General features: G+C 31.5%; 1 protein-coding gene across 4 annotated transcripts in view; it reads left to right on the top strand.

Annotated features, from left to right (window-relative positions):
• The window catches only part of LOC145269029 (coatomer subunit beta'-like), a 122,456-nt gene that overhangs the window by 84,969 nt on the left and 22,781 nt on the right, over positions 1-14,706 (top strand). For 2 of the 4 annotated variants that reach the window (XM_080124616.1, XM_080124617.1), the window contains exons 20-21: positions 2,935-3,111; positions 7,012-7,386. In XM_080124616.1, coding sequence (XP_079980742.1) covers positions 2,935-3,111; positions 7,012-7,386 — 552 coding nt within the window. The remainder of the gene's footprint in view (positions 1-2,934; positions 3,112-7,011; positions 7,387-14,706) is intronic. The other 2 variants (XM_080124618.1, XM_080124619.1) reach the window with 1 other exon arrangement.

Raw genomic sequence — 14,706 nt, forward strand, 5'->3', positions numbered from 1 at the left:
TGCCCAAGTGGTGACTCTAGAAGTTATGATCAAAATATAATATATATAATCTAATATATAAAAGGCTATATGTATGTATGTCTGTCTGTCTGTCTCTGTATTTTCAAACTCTGTCCTCTATAACTAAAAGTCGCAGAGCGGTGCTAGGGGCCTCAAATAATTGGATATTTTTGCAGACTATTCTTTTATGCGTCTTTAACCGGTTAAAATAGTTTTTAAGGGGTCAAAAATGAGTCAAAATTTTTTAAAAAATCGTTATACATTTTGTACATTCATCTTATTTTAATTTTTAATCAGTTCGTATGCGTGGTACAGTGGTAACGTCACCAGTTTTGAATGTTATGGTTTCAGATTTGATTCTAGCTGATGGCACCCAAATACTTGGTTTTTTTTTTTTTTTTTACTTTTGAAATGACGAGTCTATAATATTTACGGAATCTGGGCAAATTAAAATATCATATTTAAGCGTATTTTACGAGTGAGCACAGTGAGCTAGTAATGCTTAAAGAATTGTGTCGTATCTCTCAGTTTTTTATTAAATGAAGTTTTATAGTTGGATGTCAAGGGGAAGCGAAATAGAAACCAAAGGTATAAATGGTTAGGTTAGGTACTATTTGGCTTTTGTTTCATTCTGGTTTAATGAGTGTTTTCATTGGAACGGATTTATGTGTAAAATGCCTTTCAGGATACAAAAATTTCAGAGCCGGAACCAATTAATTTTGTATCTAGAGTTTTTTTTTTTTTTTACATAGGCATCACCACTTATCAAAGCCAAGAGGCCACTCGAGGATAAGGGTTAAAGAGTGTACAGTAAATATTTGGACAATATAGTAGCCGTTAGTAATGGAGATTCGGTAAATTTGTTAACTTATATGGAAGAAGGCTTCTATCGTGCTTGGGATTTGTATACAACTGGCCAACGAGTAGATGATCTGTGACAAAAAGAAAAGAAAGAAAAAACTGGTTTTCATCAAACGGAAATGGAATCATGTAGTTTTTTCTAGGGCGATAACTATATCATTTCACCGTGTAGAGAAATAAGGTGTGGGTATAACTTTAGCCCATCCTTACATTGTCAGGCAGAGATATGCATTGTCACGACGAACTTATTTTTCTTTATTTTTTTTTTTAATTTGTCTTAAGATTTTTGCACTTTTTCTTTTAACCTTGTTCAATTTCTGCTTCACGATAATCTTACTAAAACGTTTGCTACGTGAATGAATGGTTTTGCTTATTAACTCATTAAAAAAAACAATATTTAATAACTATTCAATTACAGGAAATGTGAATGAATAAAGTTGAAAATTTCTTTTTTATAGCTTGGGTGCCCGGTGTTGCCCAGGTGTTTGAAGGTGTGTGTTGAGAAGAAAAAAAAGTGGTAGTAGGCAGGCTCGAAACCGAACAGTGAAAGAGGAAAAGAACAGGAAAATAATTTAAAAAAAAAAAAAAAAAAAAAAAGATAGAGAGAGAAGTGGGATCGAACTCGAAAACGTAGGGTAATTGGTCTTCCTCGCTAACCATTAGGCCAAAGAGGACAGTGAATTCAATGATTCGATAATTAACTTAAGAATCAAAGGAGTCACCACGCATGCGCAGAAATGAACGTTGCTTTTTAAATCTGGCTAGAGGCCAGTTAAGCTTCCCGCTTTTTGCCGTTTTATTTATTTGTTTCGCCACAATGTTGAGGAAAACCAGCTAGGCCAAAAAAGGGTGCACTCTGGCAGTATCTAAAAAAAATAGAAATTGCATGTGTGTAGGATTTCCCCTGCATTGACCAAGGACCAATTGCATAACTGATATCAAAGGCCAGGCGTTTGTGTTCGATTAATTTCACTTTATTTATACGAAAAAGACAAACAAACACTCGAAACGAGGGAATTTTTTAAAACTCAATAAAAAAAAAGATAGAGACAATGCCTGTTTATGAATCTGAGATATTACGATCTAGGAAGTATAAGAAAACTTCTCCCGGAATCTAACCGACGCGAATGCACGCCCCCATTTTGCCTTTTATATATTAGACGTCATTTAAATCAATGTTGTATCAACTTCTCTTTTCGTATAATTTTTTCCATATAATTATCCACAACCACTCAAAAAACTATTTTCAATAATTGCGCTGAAAAGCAAAATAAGCGTCCATTCACAGCTGAACATTTTGCTAACCGCATTTCATTTCCTCTGATGATATGAGCCATTATTGAAAATCCATGGATTAAGGAAATTACATAACCCCTTCTATATATTCCTTTTGTCAAACAATAAATTCTAAATTCGAATATATTTGTCTATATGTTTTTTCAGAATTTAAAATTTAACCAGGAAACTTATATATTGCTCTAGTCTTAAATATTGAGCTTTTCCTTTTTGGCTAAGATCACCTTGAAAGTATTACTTCAAGTAATATCTATCAGGATTTTTCATCTGAATTCTATCCGTGTCTTATCTCGCTTATATATATATATATTTTAAAGGAGATTAGAACAATAGTCTAAAGAGCTGAGTGTATTTCAATGTAACAGTGAAATTACTAGTTTTATTAAAATACAGGAAAGAGAAAGTGTTCGTTGTAATTTAGATATATAATAAGCTCGATAGGTAAATATCCTAGAGCTAATTCAATATTAAGTAATGTGATTGATAATTTAAAATTTAAAAATATATATATATATACTCCTGTAAATTTGTTTTTTGGGGGGGGGGTATTGATATATAAAAAAACCCTTTTTTATATTCATTTAAAAAGAAAATACAACATTGTGTTGTGGTCAACATCTTGAAATTTGGAATATAGGACTTTTGTCATTTATTTGTGTGTGTGTGTGTGTGTGTGTATATATATATATATATATATATATATATAAAAATTTAACATCAAGAACAATCTTTTCATTTTTCCGTATATACTAACTCTAGAATGTTCTTTCACTTCAGTTAAAGAAAAAATCACCAGTTCTTGGTGCATCAGATGAGAATGATGACGAAGAAAAGAAAGACTCTTCGAAAGAATTGTCAACGGATCCAGAATTATCAAAACAGGCAGTTTCTGATCTGGAAAAGGAATTGGAACTTGATTTGCAAAACCTTGTTCTCGACAATGTGGATACTGCAGTAAGTAAAACTTTCTTGAAATCATGAAACTTCTCGTCCGCCTTTTGTAATTCACATTCAAACATGCTTTTTTTTCTTTTTCTTTATCTTTTTCTTTTCCTTTTCTTTTTTAGTCTTTTTTTTTCAGTCTTTTTTCTTTTTTTCTTTATCTTTTTTCTTTTTCTTTATCTTTTTTCTTTTTTCTTTATCTTTTTTCTTTTTTCTTTATCTTTTTTCTTTATCTTTTTTCTTTTTTATCTTTTTTATCTTTTTCTTTATCTTTTTCTTTTCCTTTATCTTTTTTCTTTTCCTTTATCTTTTTTCTTTTCCTTTATCTTTTTTCTTTTCCTTTATCTTTTTTCTTTTCCTTTATCTTTTTTCTTTTCCTTTTTTCTTTTTTAGTCTTTTTTTTTTTTCAATCTTTTTTCCAGTCTTTCTTATTCATTTTTTTTTCAATCTTTCTTATTCGTTTTTTATTCTTTATTTTATTTTTTTTTTGGTCAATGTTGTCATTTTAAACAATTTTATTCAATTAAGGTAAAGACCCAACAACAGTTTTCATTTCTGGCAGAACTTAGTAATTCAATTAAACTTCACAAAAATCTGATTTAAAAAAAAAATAAAAATAAAAAGGACCAACATGCAACATTAATAAACTTATTTAAAAAAGGTTTCCATATGACCAGCTCTCCTAGCAAGATTACATATTTTTCTTTTTTTCGTTCTTTAGTCTTCCCATTCCATCAACGATGTCTCTGACAAAGGAAGAAGAATTGTTTTCTGGGTCGGAATCTGTCCATTTAACACTTACCATTGGTTTGGTTTTTGCACTTGAAGTAATATTTAATATATAAAAGGCTATATGTCTGTCTGTCTCCATATTTTCAAACTCTATCTCCTCCGAAACTAGTCGAAGAGCAGCGCTAGGGGCCTCAAATTATTGGATTTATCACAAACTATTCTTTTATGGGTCTTTAGCCGGTAAAAATAGTGTTTTAGGGGTCAAAATTGAAAAAAAAATCGTTATACATTTTGTAAATTCACCTTAGTTTATTTTTAATTACTTTATATGCATGTCATGTTGGTACAGTGGTAACGTCACCAGCTTGTAATGCTATAGTTTTGCTTTCGGGTTTCAATTCTAGCTGATGGCAACTAAATACTTTCTTTTTTTTTTACTTTAATTTTAAAATCACGACTTTATAATGATATATACAAAATCTGGACAAATTAAGATATCATATTTAAACGTATCTTATGCCTAGGTAAAGCCCCCCCCCCCCAATAGCAACTAACAATCCACCAAAAGAAAATTCAGTGTCGTGTAAGTTGCAATTACTTTTTTTTATATCTTTCATAGATAAAATAAAAGATAATTGTAACTTCTCTTCCAATTTTCAGATTTTGCAATCATGGCCAAAATGCATTTCATTAAAAAAAGTGCAAATCATTAAAAAAAAAAAAATAGAACTCATCTGACAAACTCTGCATTATAATTTTTTCTTCATTTTCAATATTATTCATCTGGCGCAATGCTGATCAAGAAAACGCAAACTTTGTGTGGGCGTTTGTTATGTAGTTTTGGAGTTTTATGTAAGGATTGGCAGCAGCTTCCCGAACCTTCTCCAATTAGTATATTATTAAACTTGTACTCAAAATACGCTCGTACATCCATCCTTTTCTTCAATGAACTGATGTTAGGGTTAGGATTAACTATGATTTCGATTATACAGCATAGCCATAGATATCTCGATTTCAAGAGTAGTCATCCTAACAATCTTAAGAATTTAATCATCTGTAACTTTTGCATCCGCATCAGATGCATTTGTCACAGCAAATAAAACGTGCAAATTAAGGCACGATAAATTGGTCCTCTTGGTTTGGGTGATATTTAGGCATATCATTTGAGCAACCTAGGATTCTTATGAACGACAAGCAGTAACCAATTTAATTTAGACGGACTGCTATGCTGTTTTTCTTCTTGTATTTTTTCTTTTGTTTTTTTCTTTTTCTTGTGTTTTTTTTCTTCTTGTGTTCTTTTTCTTTTTCTTGTTTTTTTTCTTTTCTTTTTCTTTTGTTTTTTTCTTTTTCTTTTGTTTTTTTCTTTTTCTTTTGTTTTTTTCTTTTTCTTTTGTTTTTTTCTTTTTCTTTTGTTTTCTTTTTTTGTCTTTTTGTTTTCTTTTTGTTTTCTTTTTTTTTCTTTTTCTTTTTTGTTTTCTTTTTTGTTTTCTTTTTTTCTTTTCTTTTTTTCTTTTCTTTTTTTCTTTTCTTTTTCTTTTCTTTTCTTTTTCTTTTCCTTTTCTTTTCTTTTTTCCTTTTCTTTTCTTTTTTCTTTTTTTTTCTTTTTTCTTTTTTTTTCTTTTTTTTCTTTTTTTCTTTTTTTTTCACTAAAAGTCTTTGTAAAAAAAATAAACAAGGTTTTTATTTTCTCGGACTTAAAGGAAATATTAAAAAAATTATATAAAGTAGAACATAAAGAGAAAAAAATGTTTTCTCAAGCTAAAAAAAAAAAAAAAAAAAATGCTTAAACAAATTAAAGGAACTTTTTTTTTTGTTTTCTGCTTGTTTTTTTTTTTATTACCCTTAAAAAAGAATTTTATCTTTTACAAATATTTTTATCAAAAAAAAAAAAAACTGACTGGCAGTCAGTCTAAATTAAAACTAATTGCTTCTTGCTGTTGATTTTCAAATTCCAGGTTGCTCAAATGACGTGCTTAAATATCATAGAAATAAAGAAGCAGCAGAAGCAATTGTCATGCCTTAATTTGTTTTACGTAAATAGTCAAATCCAAGTAAATAACGTACATGAAACGGTAAAAAACAAGGTACCTCTGCAGTATTCGAGCGAGCGCCATTGTTAAGGGACGATAACTCCAATTTCTTCTTGATCAAATAACATGGCAAATAGATTTTTTTCGAACACAAAAATATTTGAAAACCAAAACATTTATTGTATAAAAACGTATCAAAGTATAATTGTAAAAACATTTGTTGATAGTCTGTGTAAGAAAATATAATTTTAATAAAACAATTTTTGAATTAAAGCAACATTGAAAATAAAAACCAAGAAAAAAAAAATTATTTTCTAAAAATCTAATGTTGCTTTAATTCGAAAAATGTTTCATTAAAATTTATTTGTTTGAAAAAAAAAATTATTTCATAAAAATCCAAACAAATTTTAATGAAACATTTTTCGAATTAAAGCAACATTAGATTTTTATTAAATAATTTTTTTCAAACAAATAAACTTTAATGAAACATTTTTCAAATTAAAGCAGCTTTGATGGGTCAACAACAATTAATAATTTAAATGAAACATTGGATTTTTTTTTTCTTTTGTCCCCCGTTATTTGACCGAAATGCGCCACCCGGGGACAGTTTAATGAAACACATCAAAAAACATGGCGCTCGCCCAAATATTGCAGAAGTGCCAAAAACAAATATTTCCAACTAATGGGGGGGAAAAAAAACTATACATTCCCTTTTCTTTTTTATATACAAAATGAATGAACTTTGATTTCCATTTCAGTGTCACTTCTTTTTTTTAGTCTGATTATATTGGTCTCTAAATTGAAATTCCACTGAAACATGTATGCACATATGTAGCCAATAATGTTGTATAATAAACATGCTAGATACCTGCTCTGTCAGCCATTGAGCACTCTTTTATAATCACATGGGTTTCAGTGGACCTCCATCTATGAAACCAAACTATATAACCATTATACATGATAACAATATATAGACAACTCGCGGAAAGACAAATAAAATTTTCATGTTTCCCTCTCATTTTCTTAGACAACCAATTTTGGAGTATTAAATTCATTTTGGGTTTCTGTTTTCCGTAGATCTGCGTTGCGTATGGTTTAGCGTTTTAAGCGTCATTTGTTTCTGAAGATTCCACTGTTGACTTGTTTTCAGGACTTAGAATTGGACTCTGACGATTCCAAGCTTGTCGACATGATGCATCATTCTTATAGTCCCGTCCAAATGTTGGACATTCCCAACAACCCAGCCATCGCGCCATGCCAAGATACCTTAGATGCAGCAGCAGAGATATCACCATCTTCTCAACCCCTTCAGACAATTGCTCCAACCTCCTCTCTTGTCCCCGATTCATCAGTCTGTGCCGACGAAAATAGTGATGATTTTGATTGGAGCCTTGATGAGGAGGAAGATGAAGAGGAAGAGGGGCATGGTGATGCTGTCGGGTCTGAAACGAAGCCGACTGCATCTGCTGCTGTTGTCGGGGGTCTTGTGCAAGAAGCTGGTGATGAGCTGTTTGTGGGAACACAGGTGAGAATTTCTTTCCAACAATCAACCAGTCGTGACAGATGGTTGTTGTCGTGGCAGCGTTGTATAATAATTTCTTTCTACTAATATCTTCGATTGATCTTATGCAGAAATTGTTTTGGCTTCATGCACCTATTGCACTTATTTTGTTTTTCTTTTGTGCAACATTTTTTTTTTTTTTTTTTTTTTGCGGGGAAGATGATTCATGGATGTTTTTTTATTAATTTTTAATAATTTCTATCCCATTTATTTTTGTTGATTCTTTCCTTTTCTTTCTCTTGACTTTTGCCGCTCTACTCTTTCTGTGCTTCCCCATTTCAATTTTTCATTAATATGTTTCCCTACCCATATCCATCATCCTGTTGCCTTGAACCCTTTCCATGTCCATCTGGAACCCTCTCCATGTTCGTCATTCCTGTGTCCGTCGTCTGGCCGCCTCGTACCGTTTCTGTGTCCGTCGTCTGGCCGCCTCGTACCGTTTCTGTGTCCGTCGTCTGGCCGCCTCGTACCGTTTCTGTGTCCGTCGTCTGGCCGCCTCGTACCGTTTCTGTGTCCGTCGTCTGGCCGCCTCGTACCGTTTCTGTGTCCGTCGTCTGGCCGCCTCGTACCGTTTCTGTGTCCGTCGTCTGGCCGCCTCGTACCGTTTCTGTGTCCGTCGTCTGGCCGCCTCGTACCGTTTCTGTGTCCGTCGTCTGGCCGCCTCGTACCGTTTCTGTGTCCGTCGTCTGGCCGCCTCGTACCGTTTCTGTGTCCGTCGTCTGGCCGCCTCGTACCGTTTCTGTGTCCGTCGTCTGGCCGCCTCGTACCGTTTCTGTGTCCGTCGTCTGGCCGCCTCGTACCGTTTCTGTGTCCGTCGTCTGGCCGCCTCGTACCGTTTCTGTGTCCGTCGTCTGGCCGCCTCGTACCGTTTCTGTGTCCGTCGTCTGGCCGCCTCGTACCGTTTCTGTGTTCGCCATCTGGCCGCCTCCTGTTTTCCGTATCCGTCGTCCATCCGCCTCTTATGGTTTCCTTGTCAGACGTCATGTCCATCATCTGGCTGCCTCCTCCTGTTTCTGTATCCATCCTCCTGCCACCTTGGACCCTATCCATGTCAGTTGTCTCTTCCCTTGAGTTCTTCTCTGTACCTCCTATCCCTATATCTATCTTGCTCTCTTTCACTCTTGTTTTTTTTTTTACCCATTATCTCAAACTCACCTTCCTTTATCCCACTTCCTTTTTCCTCTTTTGTAATTTTATTTTTATATGTTCATACTTAATAAGGTTTGACTAAAATGTATGACCAAAATTATCGCCGATCAATGTACGACTGACTGCTCCTGCTGTTTGTCATATAAAAACAATGTGTAAAGTTGCTTGAATCAGCAGGAGTTGAATCAAACAATTTAGTCGTGCTAAACTTTAGTCGTGTGCGAGCTTTACTAAAAATGTACAACTAAATTTTGTACAATTATTTGCTCCCGTTGCTGTTTTGCTATTAAAGCAACTTCAACACAAATGCGGGTTTGTCAGCGTAAAAATATTGTAAAAATCTGGTGTGGTATTATTAAAATAAACGATAAAATGAATTTACTCACAAGTTTCAGTCGAGAGGTTATTTTTTGGTAAATATATTTTTAGATTCATATAAAAAGCATTTACAAAAAATAAATTTTAAAAAATATTCTCTCTCAAGCCAGATAGTAAATAGATACACAAGTATTTTTTTCCATTTGTGTGTGCCATATTTTTTTTTTTTTCGTTAAAAGGCTTTGTAAAAAAATAAACAAGTTTATTTTTTAGATTGGTCATGCCTTGATTTTACTAATTATGCACGACTAAAAATCAAACACAATTTTATATACATCTAATTACATTCTAAAAGACTGAGACAATTATTTGGCACAGTGTATTGGAAAAAGATAATTCTCATCGTTAAGGGTTTAATTAGTCAAAGCAACTTTGACAGTTTTAAGTTTAATGTAATAAAAGCAAAACAAACAAAAAAAAAAACAAGCAATTTTAAAAAAATGCTTGAGAGAACTTTAAAAATGATTTTTCTTTGCTTTTTTTTTTTTTTTTTAGAAATGAACGAGAGTCGCGTTATAATGAAATGGAACTTTATGCAATATTATTAAAAGGAAAAAAAGAAAACAGAAAATAATTTTTTTAAAAATAAGTTATTTACTTGCCTCCCCACGAGGGCAATTAGACACCGTTTTAAATGTGAGAAAAACTAGTTCCCCCAAAAGAGGCACGGGAATTGGAAACATTGCCGCAGTCTTTAAGGATTTCTTCTGCTTTTTAAAGATTTTCTCGTGTTAAATTGTTGTTATAAAAGTCAAAGTTTAAAGAAAAGGTCACTGGTAAAATTTAATTTGCCAAAAAAAATAGAAAAAAACTTCTAGGTTGAAAACTGTGACTGTGACTAAATTCATTTTCTTTTTTTATTTCAATAATAAAGAAATAAACTTATTTTTTAACAAAGATTAAAAAAAAAAAATAGTGGCACACTGGGTTAAGGATTTTCCAAAAATAATCGTATTTGTGACTAAAGTCGTTTTATTTATTTTAATATTTTTTGCATTAACAGACACAGTAGATCGCTCGTGTAAGAGGAAATATTTAATAAAAATCGGGAATTTTCTTTAGTAAATATCTTTTTAGGTATGGACTTGAAAAGATGTTTGCCAAAAATAATCTCTCGAAACTTCTGAGTAAATTCGTTTCATTGTTTATTATAAGACTGTTTTACGATATTTTACGCTGACGGACCAAGTCGATCACCCGTGTCGAAGTTGCTTTAATCAGCAGCAGCAATTAGTTGTACATTGATCATGCTTAATTTTTAGTTGTACATTTACTTGGTATTTTTTATTTTTCCAATGAACAGAACCCCACCCCCTGAAACTTTTCTTTTTCACATCGATTCCATCATTATTCATTTTTTAAAAAAAATTTTTTATTTAAAAAAAAAAAAAATTTCTTTATACACTTTTATTTTCAAGAACTTCTATTTTCTCTCAGTTTACATCTCCATAACACGTTTTTTCCTTCGCAATTATAATTTTCTAAATGTCTTTTCCTTCGCAATTATAATTTTCTAAATGTCTTTTCCTTTGCAATTATAATTTTCGAACCGTCTTTTCCTTTGCAATTATAATTTTCGAACCGTCTTTTCCTTTGCAATTATAATTTTCGAACCGTCTTTTCCTTTGCAATTATAATTTTCGAACCGTCTTTTCCTTTGCAATTATAATTTTCGAACCGTCTTTTCCTTTGCAATTATAATTTTCGAACCGTCTTTTCCTTCGCAATTATAATTTTCGAACCGTCTTTTCCTTCGCAATTATAATTATCGAACCGTCTTTTCCTTCGCAATTATAATTATCGAACCGTCTTTTCCTTCGCAATTATAATTTTCTAAACGTCTTTTCCTTAGCAATTATAATTTTCGAAACGTCTTTTCCTTAGCAATTATAATTTTCGAACCGTCTTTTCCTTTGCAATTATAATTATCGAACCGTCTTTTCCTTCGCAATTATAATTATCGAACCGTCTTTTCCTTCGCAATTATAATTATCGAACCGTCTTTTCCTTCGCAATTATAATTATCGAACCGTCTTTTCCTTCGCAATTATAATTATCGAACCGTCTTTTCCTTCGCAATTATAATTATCGAACCGTCTTTTCCTTCGCAATTATAATTATCGAACCGTCTTTTCCTTCGCAATTATAATTTTCGAAACGTCTTTTCCTCTGCAATTATAATTATCGAACCGTCTTTTCCTTCGCAATTATAATTATCGAACCGTCTTTTCCTTCGCAATTATAATTTTCGAAACGTCTTTTCCTTTGCAATTATAATTATCGAAACGTCTTTTCCTTCGCAATTATAATTTTCGAAACGTCTTTTCTTTCGCAATTATAATTTTCGAAACGTCTTTTCTTTCGCAATTATAATTTTCTAAACGTCTTTTCCTTCGCAATTATAATTTTCTAAACGTCTTTTCCTTCGCAATTATAATTTTCGAAACGTCTTTTCTTTCGCAATTATAATTTTCTAAACGTCTTTTCTTTCGCAATTATAATTTTCTAAACGTTTTTTCCTTCGCAATTATAATTTTCTAAACGTTTTTTCCTTCGAAATTATAATTTTCTAAACGTTTTTTCCTTCGCAATTATAATTTTCTAAACGTTTTTTCCTTCGCAATTATAATTTTCTAAACGTCTTTTCCTTCGCAATTATAATTTTCTAAACGTCTTTTCCTTCGCAATTATAATTTTCGAAACGTCTTTTCTTTCGCAATTATAATTTTCTAAACGTCTTTTCTTTCGCAATTATAATTTTCTAAACGTTTTTTCCTTCGCAATTATAATTTTCTAAACGTTTTTTCCTTCGCAATTATAATTTTCTAAACGTTTTTTCCTTCGCAATTATAATTTTCTAAACGTTTTTTCCTTCGCAATTATAATTTTCTAAACGTTTTTTCCTTCGCAATTATAATTTTCTAAACGTTTTTTCCTTCGCAATTATAATTTTCTAAACGTTTTTTCCTTCGCAATTATAATTTTCTAAACGTTTTTTCCTTCGCAATTATAATTTTCTAAACGTTTTTTCCTTCGCAATTATAATTTTCTAAACGTTTTTTCCTTCGCAATTATAATTTTCTAAACGTTTTTTCCTTCGCAATTATAATTTTCTAAACGTTTTTTCCTTCGCAATTATAATTTTCTAAACGTTTTTTCCTTCGCAATTATAATTTTCTAAACGTTTTTTCCTTCGCAATTATAATTTTCTAAACGTTTTTTCCTTCGCAATTATAATTTTCTAAACGTCTTCGCAATTATAATTTTCTAAACGTTTTTTCCTTCGCAATTATAATTTTCTAAACGTCTTCGCAATTATAATTTGAAAACGTCTTTTCCTTCGCAATTATAATTTGAAAACGTCTTTTCCTTCGCAATTATAATTTGAAAACGTCTTTTCCTTTGCAATTATAATTTGAAAACGTCTTTTCCTTCGCAATTATAATTTTCAAAACGTCTTTTCCTTCGCAATTATAATTTTTGGAAATGCTTAACATTTTAACAAGAACGGATTTTCTTAAGTTCGGTTGTGCGTTTTCGGATTAAAATTCCATTTAAAACTTGTAACATGCTTCTTCAACAGATGGAGCGTCTTCTTATACAGATGCATGGAACATGTCTGAAAATACCATTTTAAAATTATTTGGTGTCGTTGGGCTATGGTCAAAAAATCGATTTTTTAAATATACCGTTTTAAGCAAAAACAATAGTACGTATGTAATTTTCATGTCGAAAATAGTAATATATTAAAAAATTATGAAATTTTGTGTTTTTAGTTAAAAAAAAAAAAAAAAAACAAGTCTAGAACTACAGACAACAAATATTGCAGTCATGACACAAGTAATCTAAAATATTCTTTTAGGAGTTATGTCCCCTGCGTATGGCCTCTTACTGCCTACTTAATAACGTCTAAGAAAAATGCAATTTTACCTAATTTTCCATAAACATATCTTTTAACTAGAAATAAATTTTTACTCTATGATTTTTCGTAATTTTTGGATATATTACTATTTTCGGCATGGTAATTATGTACGTAATAGTGTTTTTGTCTGAAACAACATATTTAAAAAAAATAAAATTGATCTGTCGGCTGTATCTTAACAAGTAGCAATTATTTAATTGACAATTCCCTAGACTGACAGACAGAACCTCTAATAGACACGCTTAATCACATCAAAAGGAAAGATGCGTCCATTCAACTTATATATTTGCCGATGAACATGGTTGCTATTTTGAACTGAAGTATAAAAAAACGACTGACGGAGTCTTACGACTATTATAATTCATATTATTTGGATTTTTCACACTATTCTTATCTTGAGTGTCATTTTCACAACGTTTCGGTCGATATAACCTCGGACTTTCTTTAGGTGTATCTTGTCGAACTCTGGAATCTTTGTCAAACACAGGAATCAGTATAGAATTTTGAACGGAAACGTTTATGTAACGTTACACACGTGTTATCATGTAGGGATCCCACACGTTGTAGACTCCGTTGTAAAGGAAACCAAGACCAATGATTCAAGTCATTTTTTTTTCCCCCGGTTGAAACAACATTTATTTTTGAGTACTTTCCTTAAAATGGTCCTTGTTCACACTCCTTTTTCCTTGCCGTGATATCGGCCATTTGCATATAGTTGCATTCTGTTACATTTATTTAATCCACGGGAATAGCATGCTCTCGTAAAAATTCTAAGTAATTCACAATTCTATTTTGAATGTCGCCCGCACTGAGGATTGAACCATCAACCTAAATCTAAATGCAGATTCCATGAACAAAGCTTCTTTCTCAGAACTGCCGATCTGTGGAACACTGTTCTGCTGGTCTGCTTCCCAGTTGAATACAATATGGTAGCCTTCAAATCAATGTAAACAACTTCTTGTTGAGCTGTCCTCCATAAATAATGAAATCCTACCCAATTTACACCACTAACGATTACTAAACTACCACTTTACATTCATCAACCCTTATCCTCGAGTGGCCTTCGAGCCTTGATAAGTGGTGACTCCCAAGTGTAAAAAAAAAAAAAAAAAAAAAAAAATATGTGCGGTTTCTTATGCATACTTATGCTAAAAAAAATGGGAAAGTTTGTTTGGATAAAAAAAATCTATAAAAAATATATTTTAAAATTTTTTGATATATATATATATATATATATATATATATATATAAAACTCAAATAACCTTGTAACGAGTGATGTAACCTACTTTCCGGTTTACAACATCTGGTTGCGCATGCACGCAAAAACATTAACCCATAACAATGTAAACAAATAAACACAAATCACTTCTTTTGCAGATTTTGACCTGCGCACTGAAATATTAACGTTATTATTTCAAAATTATTATTTAACATGGGAAGAGTGGGGGTGTTTTGCAACTATTCTTTATTACAACTATACTGTCACTATTTTCTTACAACTAAACAACTTTAACCCGTTGACAAACATAGGAACAATTGTAGTAAAGCCAAGACTACTACTACTACTACTCTCTATCCGTTCCTTTTCCTTCCTTCCTTTTTTATTTTTTGTTTACATTTCTAGATACAAAATAGTTGTGTGAGAACAGTGAATTTGTTAACACATTTACTAATCTGTTTCAATATTAGTTTTGTTTTATTTTATTTATTTAGGTTTTATTTTTTTGCTTCAGGTTTTATTAATTCTTTTTTTTAGATTTTAAGTTTCTATAACTTGGTTGAAGGATTCCAATATGGGTTTTTCATTCTTATATTTCTCATCGGTAGGTTCATG

Source organism: Euprymna scolopes, chromosome 45, assembly GCF_053919585.1.
Source record: "Euprymna scolopes isolate OS-2025 chromosome 45, ASM5391958v1, whole genome shotgun sequence".
Classification (NCBI taxonomy): Eukaryota; Metazoa; Mollusca; class Cephalopoda; order Sepiida; family Sepiolidae; genus Euprymna; species Euprymna scolopes.